This window comes from Carettochelys insculpta, chromosome 30 (genome assembly GCF_033958435.1).
Source record: "Carettochelys insculpta isolate YL-2023 chromosome 30, ASM3395843v1, whole genome shotgun sequence".
NCBI classification, from domain to species: domain Eukaryota; kingdom Metazoa; phylum Chordata; order Testudines; family Carettochelyidae; genus Carettochelys; species Carettochelys insculpta.
Window position 1 is genome coordinate 16,100,046 of NC_134166.1, and position 16,241 is coordinate 16,116,286.

Consider the following 16,241-nt stretch of genomic DNA (forward strand, 5'->3'; position numbering starts at 1 on the left):
ACTAAAGGATCAGAGAGGAGCGGTGTTAGTCTGTATCTTCGAGAACAAGAAGTCCTGGGGCACCTAAAAGACTGACAGATATTTTGGAACATGAGCTTTTGTGTGCTCCAAAATATCTGTTAGTCTATAAGGTGCCACAGGACTTCTTGCTGTTCATTAAGTACAAAAGAATCATTCAAGAGGAATGTGCCAACCCAGAGGCGTGTGCTGCCAGTTTCCCAGCTCCCTGACGAAACCAGTTGTGCATTCCTGAAGTAGTTTGAAATTTACTTTATGTGTTTCACTAGTTTGTTGCTGAAGATTATAAAATCACATAGATGCAAAATATGAGTATTCAACTTTAGCCTTAACTGCTTGGATCCTCGGAGAGAAACCTCCACCACCATCAATACTTTAGTAAGATATAAAACCTTTTTTTATGCCTAAAATCTTTTAAACAAATTTTTAACTTAAACATACAGTGAAACTTCACAAACATGTCTGTCACTAAGGAGATCACGAAAGTAAATGAAGCGTTTCCTTTTTCAGTAAAATTGATAAAAAAGCAGTGGCTCAATGTCTGGTAGGCAGGCAGTGTTAAGTGAGGTGCCCCAGGGACTGGTTATAGGGCCAGTACTGTTCAACATCTCTATTAATGACTTGGATGAGGGACTGGATTGTACCCTCAGCAAATCTGCACATGACACCAAGCTGGTGGGGAGAGGAAGATACATTGGAGGGTAGGGATGGGGTCCAGAGTGACCTGGATAAATTGGAAGATTGGACCAAAAATATTGATGAGATTCAACAAGGAGAAGTGCCGAGTCCTGCGCTTGGGACGGAAGAATCCCAAGCACTGTTACAGGCTGGGGACCGACTGGCTAAGTAGCAGTGCAGCAGAAAAGGACCTGGGGCTTACAGTGGATGGGAGGCTGGATATGAGTCAAGAGCGTGCCCTGGTAGCCAAGAAGGCTAATGGCATATTGGGGTGCCTTAGGAGGAGCGTTTCCAGCAGATCTAGGCAAGTTATTATTCCCCTCTACTCGGCACTGGTGAGACCTCATCTGCACTATAACGTCCAGTTCTCAGGCCCGCAGTATAGCAAGGATATGGATGTGCTGAGCGGCAATGAAGATGCCGGCAGTGGACGGCAATGAAGATGATTAGGGGGCTGGAGCACATGACCTATGAGGAGAGGCCGAGGGATTTGGGCTTATTTAGTTTTCAGAAGAGAAGACTGAGGGGCGATTTGATAGCAGCCTTCAACTTCCTGAAAGGAGGATCTCAGTAGTGACGGATGGCAGAACAAGGAGCAATGGTCTGAAGTTACAGAGGAGGAGGTGTAGGTTGGATATCAGGAAAAATTATTTCCCCAGGAGGGTGGGGAAGCATTGGAATGTGTTCCCTAGAGAGGTGGTGGAATCTCCATCCCTAGAAGTTTTAAATCCCGGCTTGACAAGGTCCTGGCTGGGATGACTTTGTTGGTGTTGATCCTGCTTTGGGCAGGGGGCTGGACTAGAGACCTCTTGAGGTCCCTTCCAGCCCTAGGAGTCTTTGATTCTATGATTAAACTACTCTGTTTAATTTAAAATAATGTCTTTGTTTCGGCGTGTAAGGTCTTGACCACAGACTCTGTTAAGCATCTTTCACATATGCCCAAACTCCACAGGCCTGGCCTGAGGCATGAGGCCTAGTTAACAATGGCTAAAGAAAGGTTGAGATAAACAAGAAACAGATACGTTTGTTTAAGCAGCCATAACCAAGAGCTAATTCAGTGTAAGCCTTCTGTGTGAAAGCAGTAATTGGGGTTTATCTTGAATTATTGCATAGCAATTCATTGAAAAGATGCCTGAAAGTCTACTCGCTAGCTGAGAAGGAAGAAATAACATCCTCTTCCTCAGCCAGTTCAAGAAAAGTTCTAACATGTCAACATGAGTAACAGTGCTTACCCGTCACACATGCCAATCTGAGCCCAGAAAAGGGCGCACGCGCGCGCGTGTGTAGCATTTATAATTGTACCAATAGTGTATTGACAGAGCCAGACATGCACCCAGAAGCCACCTGCTACAAAACAGGCCTCACAAGGAAAACAAGAGAACATCACTGGCCATCACATACAGCCCCCACCTAAGGCCTCTCCAGCACATCATCAGCGATCTGCAACCCATCCTGGACAATGATCCTTCACTCTCACAGACCTTGGGAGGCAGGCGTCCTGTCCTTACCTACAGACAGCCGCCAACCTTAAACAAATTCTAACCAGCAACTATAGACCACAACACAATAACTCTAAACCTGGAACCAATCCCTGGAACAAACCTCGCTGCCAACTCTGCTCACATATCTACACCAGCGATTTCATCACAAGACCTACCATCAACCATACCATCAGGGGCTCCTTTACCTGCACATCTACTAATACAACATATGCCATTATGTGCCAGCAATGCCCCACTGCAATTTACATTGGCCAAACTGGACAGTCTCTACACAACAGAATAAATGGACATAAATCAGACATCAGGAATGGTAACATAACAAAAACCTGTAAGAGAACACTTCAATCTCCCTGGACACTCAGCAGCAGATTTAAAAGTAGCAGTTCTACATCAAAAATATTTCAAAAATAAAATGGAGAGAGAAATCTCTGGCTTCAGTTTATTTGCAAATTTGACTCCATCAACCAAGGATGAAACAGAGAGTGGCAGTGGTTGGCCCCTTACAAATGCAGTGTCTCTGCTCTTGATGTTCACACCTCCACATCAGAATCTGACAATGGGCCACATTCCCCCTGACTGATCTGACTTCGTTTCTCCTCTCTTGATGTATACTACTGATAATGACAAGAAGTCCTGTGGCACCTTATAGACTAGCAGATATTTTGGAGCATGAGCTTTCGTGGGTAAAGACCCACTTCATCAGATGCAGGAGTAGGGGGTGAAGTTGGTCTTCGCCCATGGAAGCTCATGCTCCAAAATATCTGTTAGTCTGTAAGGTGCCACAGGACTTTTTGTTGTTCTCAAAGCTACAGACTAACACGGCTCCCTCTCCGATACTGATAATGGGCCATTTCTACCCTGACTGAAGAGACCTTGTCAGCTCTGGCCCTCCCTTTTACTGGGACCCCCCTCTTTAAATACCCCTCTGAACCTCCCCCCCACCAACTCGTGCATCTGACAAAGTGGGTCTCTGTCTACAAAAGCTCATGCTTCAAAATATCTGTTAGTCTATTAGGTGCCACAGGACTTCTTGGTGTTTTTGAAGACAGACTAACATGGTGACCTCTCTGATATTTGTTCCTTTATGTCTCAAGACCAGATAGGAACGTACCTATGGTGTTCCCTGAAGGTGTTCCCTGACATTCCTACTGAATGTAGCCTATCTTCTACTGGAGAACACTTAAGGGATAACACCTTTATATTCACAGGTAAACCTGAGCTATGGGCAGAGGATTTATGTGATCTTTTAGATGATTGGCTTATTTGTGCTCATTGTGTCTTGCTGCCAGCATCTCTCCAGGGGTTTGGGGGAACACACAGCCCCTTTGCTTCCCTCTGCCCATTGGCACCCATTGCAATCAGCGTTTTGTGAGTTCCACAGAGTATAACAAGCTCCTCCCATTCCACCCGCTGTACCTAATGAAGGCCTTGTAACTGAATCTACACCGAGTCAAACCTTTGTTCCTTCAGTATCCAATCTGGAGTAATCTGGAATGATTCCTTCAGGCAGGGGTGAGAGTACATTTAAAACATAAAACCAGCTTAGAAAAAATGTTAAGAGCATGTCAAACAAAGACGAATGACCTGCATCATGTGTTCCATACTGCCTCAGGGTTCTTCAGCGGGACAGCTGACTTGCTCTTATCAAGATTTTGCACATAAATCTCTGGCAAATTTCAGGGCGTATTAAAAAAACCCGTAACTGGCATTTCTTATTCCCAAAGCTAGCGCTTCTAATTATGTGCCATCTGCATCGCCAGGCTTCACACCCTGGCTTGCAATGGGAAGCAGATACCTGCTGATCCTGGGGGAGGACAGGTGGGATCGACAGAGAGCCTGTTACAGGGGTTGGAGAAGCCCTGGGCACAAGAGACTCTTGTCGCTGGGGGTGGCCCTGGCAGCCGCTGTGGGGCACCACTGACTTCAGAGAGAAATTTTAGAAGAGTGTTTTTTCAAATATAATTGGCTACATTTGGGGTCAGGGATTTGGCTGGAAGGGGTGGCAGTGGGAAAGGGGCGGGGCCTGGTCAGAGTCCGGGCAGGACCTGGCCAGAACAGGGGCCAAAGGCTGGGGAGCTTGCCTTCCCGAGCAGCAGCTTCACCTACTCCCCACACACAACCCTAATCTTTTTTGTTGCCCTTTTCCAATTCCAATGTATGGCTTTGGAGGGGAGGCCGGCCACATCTGCCCAGCATGGGGGTGTGCCAGGGATCTCTGTAGAGACAATACGATACTTTCTGTCTTACTATCTGTCCCTTTCCAGACTCCCAATGTCTGCTTTTTGCCTGCCTCTGCAAACTGAGTGGATGTTTTCAGAGAACTACTCACAATAACTCCCAGGTCTCCTTCTTGAGTGGCAACAGCTCATGTAGACGTTGGGATTATTTTTTCCAATGTATTTTCCTTGCACTTATGAACAGTGAGTTTCATCTCTCATGCTGTTGGACTGACACCCAATTCTGTGAGATCCCTTTGGCAGGCAGCTTTGGACTTAATTATATGAAGCAGTTTCAGATCATCTGCAAATTCTGTTGCCTCACTATGAGACGATGCAGGAGATTTTCTTAACAGTTTGCATGAATACAGTGAGTGCCTAAATTTCCCTGTGTGCTGCCCCAGACGAGGTGTGACCTCACCTAGCAACAGGGACTATAGACAATGACTTGGTGATTGGGGACCTAGTGTCTGTAACCCAGGAGGCCCAGCCCAGCTCAGGAGGCAGCTGATTCTGGCCACTGGAGAGAGAATGGGCTGAGGAGACAGGGGCTTGGTGACCTGCCCAGCCACTTCCAGCCAGAGGGGGAGCAAAGGACAATTCTGGGGGGATGCTGCACTCCTGCACATGTGCATAATTAAGGAGCTGCACACATTTTCAATTTGTAACAGAGAGGAAGCCGTGCTAGTCTATATACTGTCAAAACAGAAAAACAGTCAAGTAGCACTTTAAAGACTAACAAAATAATTTATTAGGTGATGAGCTTTCGTGGGACAGACCCACTGCTTCAGGCCAGAGCCATATGGCCCCACGAAAGCTCGCCTAATAAACTATTTTGTTAGTCTTTAAAGTGCTACTTGACTGCTTTTCTGTTTTGATTTTTAACTTGCTGTGCAAAAAATGCTACCACCGAAGAGCTGCTGTAGTTCCTCCCTTTGCCCACCAGAGGGTGCTACGGCACTAGCCCACCACCATGGCTCCCAGCCTGCAGCGCCTCCTGGGGTGCGCTCGTCATGGTGGGGTCCAGGGGCCAGAGCCAGGGGACTCCCCCAGGGGCATGGGCAGAGCCTGGCTGCTGGGCTCAGGGCTGCAGCAAAGGAGGGGATCAGCCGGAGGGACAGCGCCCCCACCCACACAGGGCTGGCCTGGGGGCAGAGAGCAAGGGGCTGCACACCCCCGGGTGGGACTGGAAGCCAGAGGAAGAGGAGCAGCTGGTCGGGGGGAGGCATCACCGAGCCCCAGGAGACCCGTCGAAGGGTTAACGCAGTGGAGGGCAGGCAGCAGAGGGGCTGTCTGGAGCAGAGCTGGCCAATAGGGAGCGGGAGGCAGAGCGGCTCCCACCCCACACCAGGCCAGTACGCCTGCATGTGCCCTGGGGCTGCGGCTCTGCTGAAGCCAGGCAGGGCAGGTGGGATCAACAGAGAGACCTTTGAGTGGCGGGGAAAGTCCTGGGCATGAGAGATTCCTGTCGGTGGAGCGCGGCCCTGGCAGCTGCTGTGGGGCTGAGACGTGGGCAGGAGGGGGCCAAGGGAAAGCTGCCTTGGGGCCCAGCCTGTCACAGAGGAGCCTTTTTGGGGAGTGGCTGGAGCTGGGGGCTCAAGTCACAGACCTGGGTCTGGTGAATGCAGACTGTGACGAGCCCTTCCGGGCATGTGGTGCGGTGAAGGTGCATCCAGTGAGGGAGAGACCCCCGGTTGCTGCTAGGGCCACACAGCCACGGAGGAGCAACGCTGACCCTGAGGCAGGCCCTGAAAAAGCTGCAGTCAGATCAGCGTGGGCAGCACCTCCCTGCACACGGACCCCTTGCCCGGCTGACAGGGCCCACGCCAGGCCCCTGCAGTGGGGTCTGATCCTCCAGACCGAGGGGCGAGGGCTCATGCTAAGGGGTTGCTAGTGGCCCAGCCAATGCCATGCCCAGGCTGAGGGCCCAGGACTCCCCACAATCGCCGGCCAATCAGGGTGGAAAAGGGCTGTTTTCTGAGCAGTTTTCTCAGGGAGTGCCAAGGGCTGTCCCACTGGGGCCGGAGGGGGGCAGGTCAGCCCGGCGGGCTGGGAGACTGGGACAGGCGGTTCCCCCCCCTCCGTGTCCAGGCAGCTTATGGCCCCAGGCAGCCCCAGGTGAGAACAGGCCATGCATCGGTACCATCTCCCGCCTGACGCGTGAGTGACTGTCCCTGCTACCCACCACACCAGGCTGACTGGTGGGGGGGCCACTGCCACCTGACCCCCACCAGCCTGGAGAAAGACTGCTACAGCCCCACTCCACCCCAGCCCCGCCCCTTACTGGCCCTGCTCCGCCCCAGCCCCGCCCCTTACTGGCCCTGCTCCGCCCCAGCCCCGCCCCTTACTGGCCCTGCTCCGCCCCAGCCCCGCCCCTTACTGGCCCTGCTCCGCCCCAGCCCTGCCCCTTACTGGCCCTGCTCCGCCCCAGCCCCGCCCCTTACTGGCCCTGCTCCGCCCCAGCCCCGCCCCTTACTGGCCCCACTCCACCCCAGCCCCGCCCCTTACTGGCCCTGCTCCGCCCCAGCCCCGCCCCTTACTGGCCCTGCTCCGCCCCAGCCCCGCCCCTTACTGGCCCTGCTCCGCCCCAGCCCCGCCCCTTACTGGCCCTGCTCCGCCCCAGCCCCGCCCCTTACTGGCCCTGCTCCGCCCCAGCCCCGCCTCTTACTGGCCCTGCTCCGCCCCAGCCCTGCCCCTTACTGGCCCTGCTCAGCCCCAGCCCTGCCCCTTACTGGCCCTGCTCCGCCCCAGCCCCGCCCCTTACTGGCCCCGCTCCGCCCCAGCCCCGCCCCTTACTGGCCCCACTCCACCCCAGCCCCGCCCCTTACTGGCCCCACTCCACCCCAGCCCCGCCCCTTACTGGCCCCACTCCGCCCCAGCCCCACCCCTTACTGGCCCTGCTCCGCCCCAGCTCTGCCCCAGCCCCGCCCCTTACTGGCCCTGCTCCGCCCCAGCCCCGCCCCTTACTGGCCCTGCTCCGCCCCAGCTCTGCCCCTTACTGGCCCTGCTCCGCCCCAGCCCTGCCCCCTACTGGCCCCTCAGGGGATGCAGGGGCTCCCCAGGACTGGGTCCCTCGGGGGGCTCACCGCGAGAAAGCTCTTCTCCAAGGCAAAGCGCACGTTGGTCTCGATGCTGGTCCGTTTCTTGCGGCGCCGGCCGGGTAGCCCGTCGAAGCCCAGGCTGGGGCTGCTTAGCTGGTTGGGGCTGGGGAGGGTCGAGTCCACGGACATAGTCTCTGGGAGGGGGACAGAGCAGTCACTCAGGCTGCCCGACTGCCCTGCCCCCACTACGCCATCCTACTCACAAGCCAGCAGACCTCACTCCCTTCCTGGGGCCAAAAGTCCCAGAATCCCAGCTCCAGCCCACCGCCTGGGCCCCAAGCCCACAGCGAACACCCTGCCTGTCCCGGTGCCCCCTCATCCACACAGTGCCAGGCATGGCCAGCACCCCCCAGGGCCTCCTGCCCCCCCCAGAGCTCCCAGCCGCCCCCCAGGGCCTCCTGCCCCCCCCAGAGCTCCCAGCCGCCCCCCAGGGCCTCCAACCCCCCCCAGGGCCTCCAACCCCCCGCAGAGCTCCCAGCCGCCCCCCAGGGCCTCCAACCCCCACCAGGGCCTCCAACCCCCGCCCCGAGCTCCCAGCCACCCCCCAGGGCCTCCTGCCCCCCCCAGAGCTCCCAGCCACCCCCCAGGGCCTCCAACCCCCCGCAGAGCTCCCAGCCGCCCCCCAGGGCCTCCTGCCCCCCCCAGAGTTCCCAGCCACCCCCCAGGGCCTCCTGCCCCCCCCAGAGCTCCCAGCCGCCCCCCAGGGCCTCCAACCCCCCGCAGAGCTCCCAGCCGCCCCCCAGGGCCTCCTGCCCCCCCCAGAGCTCCCAGCCACCCCCCAGGGCCTCCTGCCCCCCACAGAGCTCCCAGCCGCCCCCCAGGGCCTCCAACCCCCCGCAGAGCTCCCAGCCGCCCCCCAGAGCCTCCAACCCCCCCAGAGCTCCCAGCCGCCCCCCAGGGCCTCCAACCCCCACCAGGGCCTCCAACCCCCGCCCCGAGCTCCCAGCCACCCCCCAGGGCCTCCTGCCCCCCCAGAGCTCCCAGCCACCCCCCAGGGCCTCCTGCCCCCCCCAGAGCTCCCAGCCACCCCCCAGGGCCTCCAACCCCGCGCAGAGCTCCCAGCCGCCCCCCAGGGCCTCCAACCCCCACCAGGGCCTCCAACCCCCGCCCCGAGCTCCCAGCCACCCCCCAGGGCCTCCTGCCCCCCCAGAGCTCCCAGCCACCCCCCAGGGCCTCCTGCCCCCCCCAGAGCTCCCAGCCACCCCCCAGGGCCTCCAACCCCCCGCAGAGCTCCCAGCCGCCCCCCAGGGCCTCCAACCCCCACCAGGGCCTCCAACCCCCCGCAGAGCTCCCAGCCGCCCCCCAGGGCCTCCAACCCCCCCAGAGCTCCCAGCCGCCCCCCAGGGCCTCCTGCCCCCCCCAGAGCTCCCAGCCGCCCCCCAGGGCCTCCAACCCCCCGCAGAGCTCCCAGCCGCCCCCCAGGGCCTCCTGCCCCCCCCAGAGTTCCCAGCCACCCCCCAGGGCCTCCAGCCCCCCGCAGAGCTCCCAGCCGCCCCCCAGGGCCTCCAACCCCCCCCAGGGCCTCCAACCCCCGCCCCGAGCTCCCAGCCACCCCCCAGGGCCTCCAGCCCCCCCCAGAGCTCCCAGCCACCCCCCAGGGCCTCCAACCCCCCCCAGGGCCTCCAACCCCCCGCAGAGCTCCCAGCCGCCCCCCAGGGCCTCCTGCCCCCCCCAGAGTTCCCAGCCGCCCCCCAGGGCCTCCAACCCCCCGCAGAGCTCCCAGCCACCCCCCAGGGCCTCCTGCCCCCCCCCAGAGCCAACAGCCCCCCCAGAGCTCCCAGCCCCCCCCAGGGCCACCAGCCCCCGCCACTCACCGGCGTCGTTGAGCCACTTCTCCAGCAGGGGCTTGAGCTTGCACATGTTCTTGAAGCTGAGGTTCAGGGCCTCGAAGCGGGAGATGGTTGTCTGGCTGAAATCGTTCCCGTAGAGCTTCCCCATGGCCAGCCCCACATCGCCCTGGGGTGGGGAGAGAGTCACAGCAGGGCCCCCCTCCAAGAGAGTCCTGGCTCCCAGCTCCCCTGCCCTAAGCACGAGCCACCACCCCAGAGCCAGGAGAGAACCCAGGAGTCCGGGCGCCCCTCCCCCAACCATTAGGCTCCACTCCCACTCCAGAGCCAGGAGAGAACCCAGGAGTCCGGGCTCCCAACCCTGCTTCCCTTCCCTTCTCTCGGCTGGGCAGGACCCAGGTGTCTCGGCTGCCCCCGCAGGACTGTACCTGTGTGAAGCCCAGCTTGATGCGGCGCTGTTTGAAGGTGCGGGCGAACTGCTCCAACTCCTCCAGGTCGCTGGGCTCCTCGGGGGGCACCGGTGGCTCCAGGCATTTCGGGGGCTGGGAGTGTGCGAGGTGGGACTCAGGCCGGGTCACTGGCTGGGGGCACAGGCAGCCATGGGGGGGTCACAGGAGACAGGGGGATCCATGCACCCCCTGTGGATGGGGATGGATGGATGGACAGACGGATGGTGGGGGGATGGATGGACGCACAGACCACTTTTGGGAGGCGGTGCTCCTGGGGGCTGCGGGTTGTATGGAGGGCAGAGGGCGGGAGGGACAGGCACAGAGTGGAGACCCAGCAGAGCCAGGGCGGGCAGGCGGCCTAGAGGAACCAGATTTCCCAGTGTGAAGGAGGCCTGGTAAAACGGCTCCAGGTCAAGCGAGCTCAGTGGGGCTCACTCAGCACTGCCCCAGCAGTGCCAACGGGGGCACCTGACTGCGAGTCCAAGGGGGCGTCAGAGTTACACCCTTGCTCAGTTTCTGCATCTGACAGGCTCCGGGAGCTCCCAAGTTGCTCCCCCAACCAGCACTTGGCTTTTTAACGTGTGCCGTGATGAGAGGCCTCAAAAGCTGAGGATGGCCGGGGCCTCTCTGGGCCCCCTGCTCCCCACAGGCTTGAAAAGCTCCAGGGTGTGGAAGAGGAGTGGCCAGGGGCTGTGTGTGGGCAGGAAGCAGCTAGCGGATGTGTGCAGGCGGCTCAAGGTTCAGGGAAGGATAGAGAGGGGCTGGCTGCACAGAGAAATGGGACACAGCTCACGGGACAAGCAGAGGGTACCTTGCGGTTATGTGCAGCTGGGGGTACACCACAGTGCAGAGGTAGCAAGGGGCTGTTTGCAGGCGGGGGTGGCTCAGGTGCAGGGAAGGGGTAGTTAGGGGCTGTTGCAGGCGGGGGTAGCTCAGGTGCAGGGAAGGGGTAGTTAGGGGCTGTTGCAGGCGGGGGTAGCTCAGGTGCAGGGAAGGGGTAGTTAGGGGCTGTTGCAGGCGGGGGTAGCTCAGGTGCAGGGAAGGGGTAGTTAGGGGCTGTTGCAGGCGGGGGTGGCTCAGGTGCAGGGAAGGGGTAGTTAGGGGCTGTTGCAGGAGGGGGTAGCTCAGGTGCAGGGAAGGGGTAGTTAGGGGCTGTTGCAGGTGGGGGTAGCTCCGGTGCAGGGAAGGGGTAGTTAGGGGCTGTTGCAGGCGGGGGTAGCTCATGTGCAGGGAAGGGGTAGTTAGGGGCTGTTGCAGGCAGGGGTAGCTCAGGTGCAGGGAAGGGGTAGTTAGGGGCTGTTTGCAGGAGGGGGTAGCTCCGGTGCAGGGAAGGGGTAGTTAGGGGCTGTTGCAGGAGGGGGTAGCTCCGGTGCAGGGAAGGGGTAGTTAGGGGCTGTTGCAGGCGGGGGTAGCTCAGGTGCAGGGAAGGGGTAGTTAGGGGCTGTTTGCAGGCGGGGGTAGCTCAGGTGCAGGGAAGGGGTAGTTAGGGGCTGTTGCAGGAGGGGGTAGCTCCGGTGCAGGGAAGGGGTAGTTCGGGGCTGTTTGCAGGCGGGGGTAGCTCAGGTGCAGGGAAGGGGTAGTTAGGGGCTGTTTGCAGGCAGGGGTGGCTCAGGTGCAGGGAAGGGGTAGTTAGGGGCTGTTGCAGGCGGGGGTAGCTCAGGTGCAGGGAAGGGGTAGTTAGGGGCTGTTGCAGGCGGGGGTAGCTCCGGTGCAGGGAAGGGGTAGTTCGGGGCTGTTGCAGGTGGGGGTAGCTCAGGTGCAGGGAAGGGGTAGTTAGGGGCTGTTGCAGGCGGGGGTAGCTCAGGTGCAGGGAAGGGGTAGTTAGGGGCTGTTGCAGGTGGGGGTAGCTCAGGTGCAGGGAAGGGGTAGTTAGGGGCTGTTTGCAGGCAGGGGTGGCTCAGGTGCAGGGAAGGGGTAGTTCGGGGCTGTTGCATGTGGGGGTAGCTCAGGTGCAGGGAAGGGGTAGTTAGGGGCTGTTTGCAGGCAGGGGTGGCTCAGGTGCAGGGAAGGGGTAGTTAGGGGCTGTTTGCAGGCGGGGGTAGCTCAGGTGCAGGGAAGGGGTAGTTAGGGGCTGTTTGCAGGCGGGGGTGGCTCAGGTGCAGGGAAGGGGTAGTTAGGGGCTGTTGCAGGAGGGGGTAGCTCTGGTGCAGGGAAGGGGTAGTTCGGGGCTGTTTGCAGGCGGGGGTAGCTCAGGTGCAGGGAAGGGGTAGTTAGGGGCTGTTGCAGGCGGGGGTAGCTCCGGTGCAGGGAAGGGGTAGTTCGGGGCTGTTTGCAGGCGGGGGTAGCTCAGGTGCAGGGAAGGGGTTGTTGGGGCTGTTTGCAGGCGGGGGTAGCTCAGGTGCAGGGAAGGGGTAGTTAGGGGCTGTTTGCAGGCGGGGGTAGCTCAGGTGCAGGGAAGGGGTAGTTAGGGGCTGTTGCAGGTGGGGGTAGCTCAGGTGCAGGGAAGGGGTAGTTAAGGGCTGTTGCAGGAGGGGGTAGCTCAGGTGCAGGGAAGGGGTAGTTAGGGGCTGTTGCAGGTGGGGGTAGCTCAGGTGCAGGGAAGGGGTAGTTAGGGGCTGTTGCAGGAGGGGGTAGCTCAGGTGCAGGGAAGGGGTAGTTAGGGGCTGTTGCAGGTGGGGGTAGCTCAGGTGCAGGGAAGGGGTAGTTAAGGGCTGTTGCAGGCGGGGGTAGCTCAGGTGCAGGGAAGGGGTAGTTAGGGGCTGTTGCAGGCGGGGGTAGCTCAGGTGCAGGGAAGGGGTAGTTCGGGGCTGCTTGCAGGCAGGGGGTAGCTGAGGTGCAGGGAAGGGGTAGTTAGGGGCTGTTGCAGGCGGGGGTAGCTCAGGTGCAGGGAAGGGGTAGTTAGGGGCTGTTGCAGGCGGGGGTAGCTCATGTGCAGGGAAGGGGTAGTTAGGGGCTGTTTGCAGGCGGGGGTAGCTCAGGTGCAGGGAAGGGGTAGTTAGGGGCTGTTGCAGGCAGGGGTAGCTCAGGTGCAGGGAAGGGGTTGTTGGGGCTGTTTGCAGGCGGGGGTAGCTCAGGTGCAGGGAAGGGGTAGTTAGGGGCTGTTTGCAGGCGGGGGTAGCTCAGGTGCAGGGAAGGGGTAGTTAGGGGCTGTTGCAGGTGGGGGTAGCTCAGGTGCAGGGAAGGGGTAGTTAAGGGCTGTTGCAGGAGGGGGTAGCTCAGGTGCAGGGAAGGGGTAGTTAGGGGCTGTTGCAGGTGGGGGTAGCTCAGGTGCAGGGAAGGGGTAGTTAGGGGCTGTTGCAGGAGGGGGTAGCTCAGGTGCAGGGAAGGGGTAGTTAGGGGCTGTTGCAGGTGGGGGTAGCTCAGGTGCAGGGAAGGGGTAGTTAGGGGCTGTTGCAGGCGGGGGTAGCTCAGGTGCAGGGAAGGGGTAGTTAGGGGCTGTTGCAGGCGGGGGTAGCTCAGGTGCAGGGAAGGGGTAGTTCGGGGCTGCTTGCAGGCAGGGGGTAGCTGAGGTGCAGGGAAGGGGTAGTTAGGGGCTGTTGCAGGCGGGGGTAGCTCAGGTGCAGGGAAGGGGTAGTTAGGGGCTGTTTGCAGGCGGGGGTGGCTCAGGTGCAGGGAAGGGGTAGTTAGGGGCTGTTGCAGGCGGGGGTAGCTCAGGTGCAGGGAAGGGGTAGTTAGGGGCTGTTGCAGGTGGGGGTAGCTCAGGTGCAGGGAAGGGGTAGTTAGGGGCTGTTGCAGGTGTGGGTAGCTCAGGTGCAGGGAAGGGGTCGTTCGGGGCTGTTTGCAGGCGGGGGTAGCTCAGGTGCAGGGAAGGGGTAGTTAGGGGCTGTTGCAGGCGGGGGTAGCTCAGGTGCAGGGAAGGGGTAGTTAGGGGCTGTTGCAGGCGGGGGTAGCTCAGGTGCAGGGAAGGGGTAGTTAGGGGCAGTTGCAGGCGGGGGTAGCTCAGGTGCAGGGAAGGGGTAGTTAGGGGCAGTTGCAGGCGGGGGTAGCTCAGGTGCAGGGAAGGGGTAGTTAGGGGCTGTTGCAGGCGGGGGTAGCTCAGGTGCAGGGAAGGGGTAGTTAGGGGCTGTTGCAGGCGGGGGTAGCTCAAGTGCAGGGAAGGGGTAGTTAGGGGCAGTTGTAGGCGGGGGTAGCTCAGGTGCAGGGAAGGGGTAGTTAGGGGCTGTTTGCAGGCGGGGGTAGCTCAGGTGCAGGGAAGGGGTAGTTAGGGGCTGTTGCAGGCGGGGGTAGCTCAGGTGCAGGGAAGGGGTCGTTCGGGGCTGTTTGCAGGCGGGGGTAGCTCAGGTGCAGGGAAGGGGTAGTTAGGGGCTGTTGCAGGTGGGGGTAGCTCAGGTGCAGGGAAGGGGTAGTTAGGGGCTGTTGCATGTGGGGATAGCTCAGGTGCAGGGAAGGGGTCGTTCGGGGCTGTTGCATGTGGGGGTAGCTCAGGTGCAGGGAAGGGGTAGTGAAGGGCTGTTGCAGGCGGGGGTAGCTCAGGTGCAGGGAAGGGGTAGTTAGGGGCTGTTTGCAGGTGGGGGTAGCTCAGGTGCAGGGAAGGGGTAGTTTGGGGCTGTTTGCAGGAGGGGGTAGCTCAGGTGCAGGGAAGGGGTAGTTAGGGGCTGTTGCATGTGGGGGTAGCTCAGGTGCAGGGAAGGGGTAGTTAAGGGCTGTTGCAGGCCACGTGCTAGAGATTGTGTGTGGACTTGGGATACCTCAGGGAGCAGGGACAGGATAACGTGGGCTTTGTGTGTTCCAGGAGGGCTCCCCTGCTGCCCCAGCTCTCTGAGGGCTCTGCCAGCTACTGAGCCGTGTCCCCTCCTCTGCAGCATTACCTGGCCATGTGAGAAAGGGGGCTGGGAGCTGCCAGAGGGAAGGGAAGAGGAAGAGGGGCTTTGTCCCTCGCACTGCTCTGCACTTTTACTGAAGGGGGGGGCACAGATCGCCAGCTCCCAGCTTCATTGGCAGGAGGGGGAAAGCACAGATCAGGGCTTCAGCCTAGGGGAGGGGCCTGCTAGGGACTGGGGGGTGGGGAGGAACAGTGCACTGGGGAGCGAGCCCTCAATTCCTATCCTCAGCCGCATGGGCTCACTAACCCGGGCATCAGCCCCCCAGGCTGAGCGGCTGCCAGAGCCCACCCCCCCGGTGGAGAAATGCTGGTTGTAGGGTGCACAGGGAGAGGGGTGACACATACACCCTCTGTCACACACAGGCTGCCTCTCCTCCGACTGGCTGCGTGTCTGGCTGCCTCTGAGCCCGGCAGGGGAGCACTGGCGCTGAAAATGTGGGACAAATTCCTTTAGTCTGGGCCTGTCCCACTGAAAGGGGACGGATGGTCATCCTGGCCCAGCCACGTCTCTGCAGTGGGCAAACAGGGGCTGTGGAGAGAAGAGCCTGGTGTCCTGCGCAGCTGGTCCCAGCCAGGGGTGGGGAACAGGCCAGAGGAGAGGAGAGGGGCCCAGTGACCCTGGTTACCTGGCAAGGGACAATGCAGGAGCTGCTGAGGGAGATGAGACGGAGCTGGGGTGAAGCAGGGGGCTGCTGGGCAGGGAGAGGGGCTCATCAAGGAGCAGCTACCAACTCGGCATGCAGAGAATAGCCCATCAGGGACCCTCCTAGCTGACCTGAGCATCACCAGGAAGGCCACCTTCCCCTGGGTGCAGAAGGAGCGCGTGACCCTGGGCCCACGGGCACCCTGCGACGTCAGAGAGAACTAGGTTAAGGCCAGACGTGGGAAGAGCCTCTCAAGCCCCCTCGGGAACCTGACCTGGGCCTGTGGCAGTGAGGCAGCCAAGCTCAGTGCCAGGCCATCCTTCTTTCGATGAAAATGCTCATCCAGGGTGGTCTGAACAGCAGCCCCCACTTAGGAGGTCCTGCTCTGCACAGTGCATGTAGAACCTCCTCCACTGGCCCTTCGCCTGGTCCATGGCTTGCAACTTCCAAGAGACCACCCCAAAATGCCCCCCAGAATGACAGCTCCTCCGTCCCCAGCAAGGCAGCCACGCCAGGCTGCGGCCACAGAGCAGCGAGGAGCCTGGGTGGAGTGGCCAGGCCATGGAGAAAGCCCTGCAAGGCTTGTCAGAGTGGTGAACCAGTGCAGCAAAAAGGCTCCTGGCTCTGTCCTGCCTGAGCTCCAGGACCTCAGCAGGGAGCAAGGAGGGGCAGCCACAGAACAGACCGAGGGACCATGGGAGCAGGAAGGTATTTCCAGGGACCCAGTGCTTGTGCCTTGTCCTGTGCAGCTGCTGTGGCACGGTGTGTTCTGCTCAGGGGCAGCACTCTGCCCAGGGTGTGCCCCACAGCTGGAAGAGCAGGGCAGTGGCTGGCCCACTGGAGAGCCCACTCATGCTCAGCCAGGCAGCCACAGGGGCTGGGAGCTGGCCAGCCCCCCGAGGAATGCCGGGCTGGAGGCAGACACCCCAGCCAGCTGGCCGTGGGCCAAACCGTGCTTCCCCTTATGGGGGACATGGACCATCACGGCTGTGTCGTGCGTGAGAACCCAGACCACAATGCCTGCCAGGCGAGGGAGGGAGACCCCATCCGCACTGTGACCTGCCTGCAGCTCCTTGACAGGTCT

The 16,241-nt window shown here is 60.2% G+C and overlaps 1 protein-coding gene across 1 annotated transcript in view; it reads right to left on the reverse strand.

The window, feature by feature from the left end:
* The window catches only part of POU2F2 (POU class 2 homeobox 2), an 85,364-nt gene that overhangs the window by 11,993 nt on the left and 57,130 nt on the right, over positions 1 to 16,241 (reverse strand). Inside the window, exons 9-11 of the mRNA XM_074980657.1 lie at positions 9,731 to 9,883; positions 9,330 to 9,471; positions 7,501 to 7,649 (exon numbers count right to left, since the gene is read on the reverse strand). Coding sequence (XP_074836758.1) covers positions 7,501 to 7,649; positions 9,330 to 9,471; positions 9,731 to 9,883 — 444 coding nt within the window. The remainder of the gene's footprint in view (positions 1 to 7,500; positions 7,650 to 9,329; positions 9,472 to 9,730; positions 9,884 to 16,241) is intronic.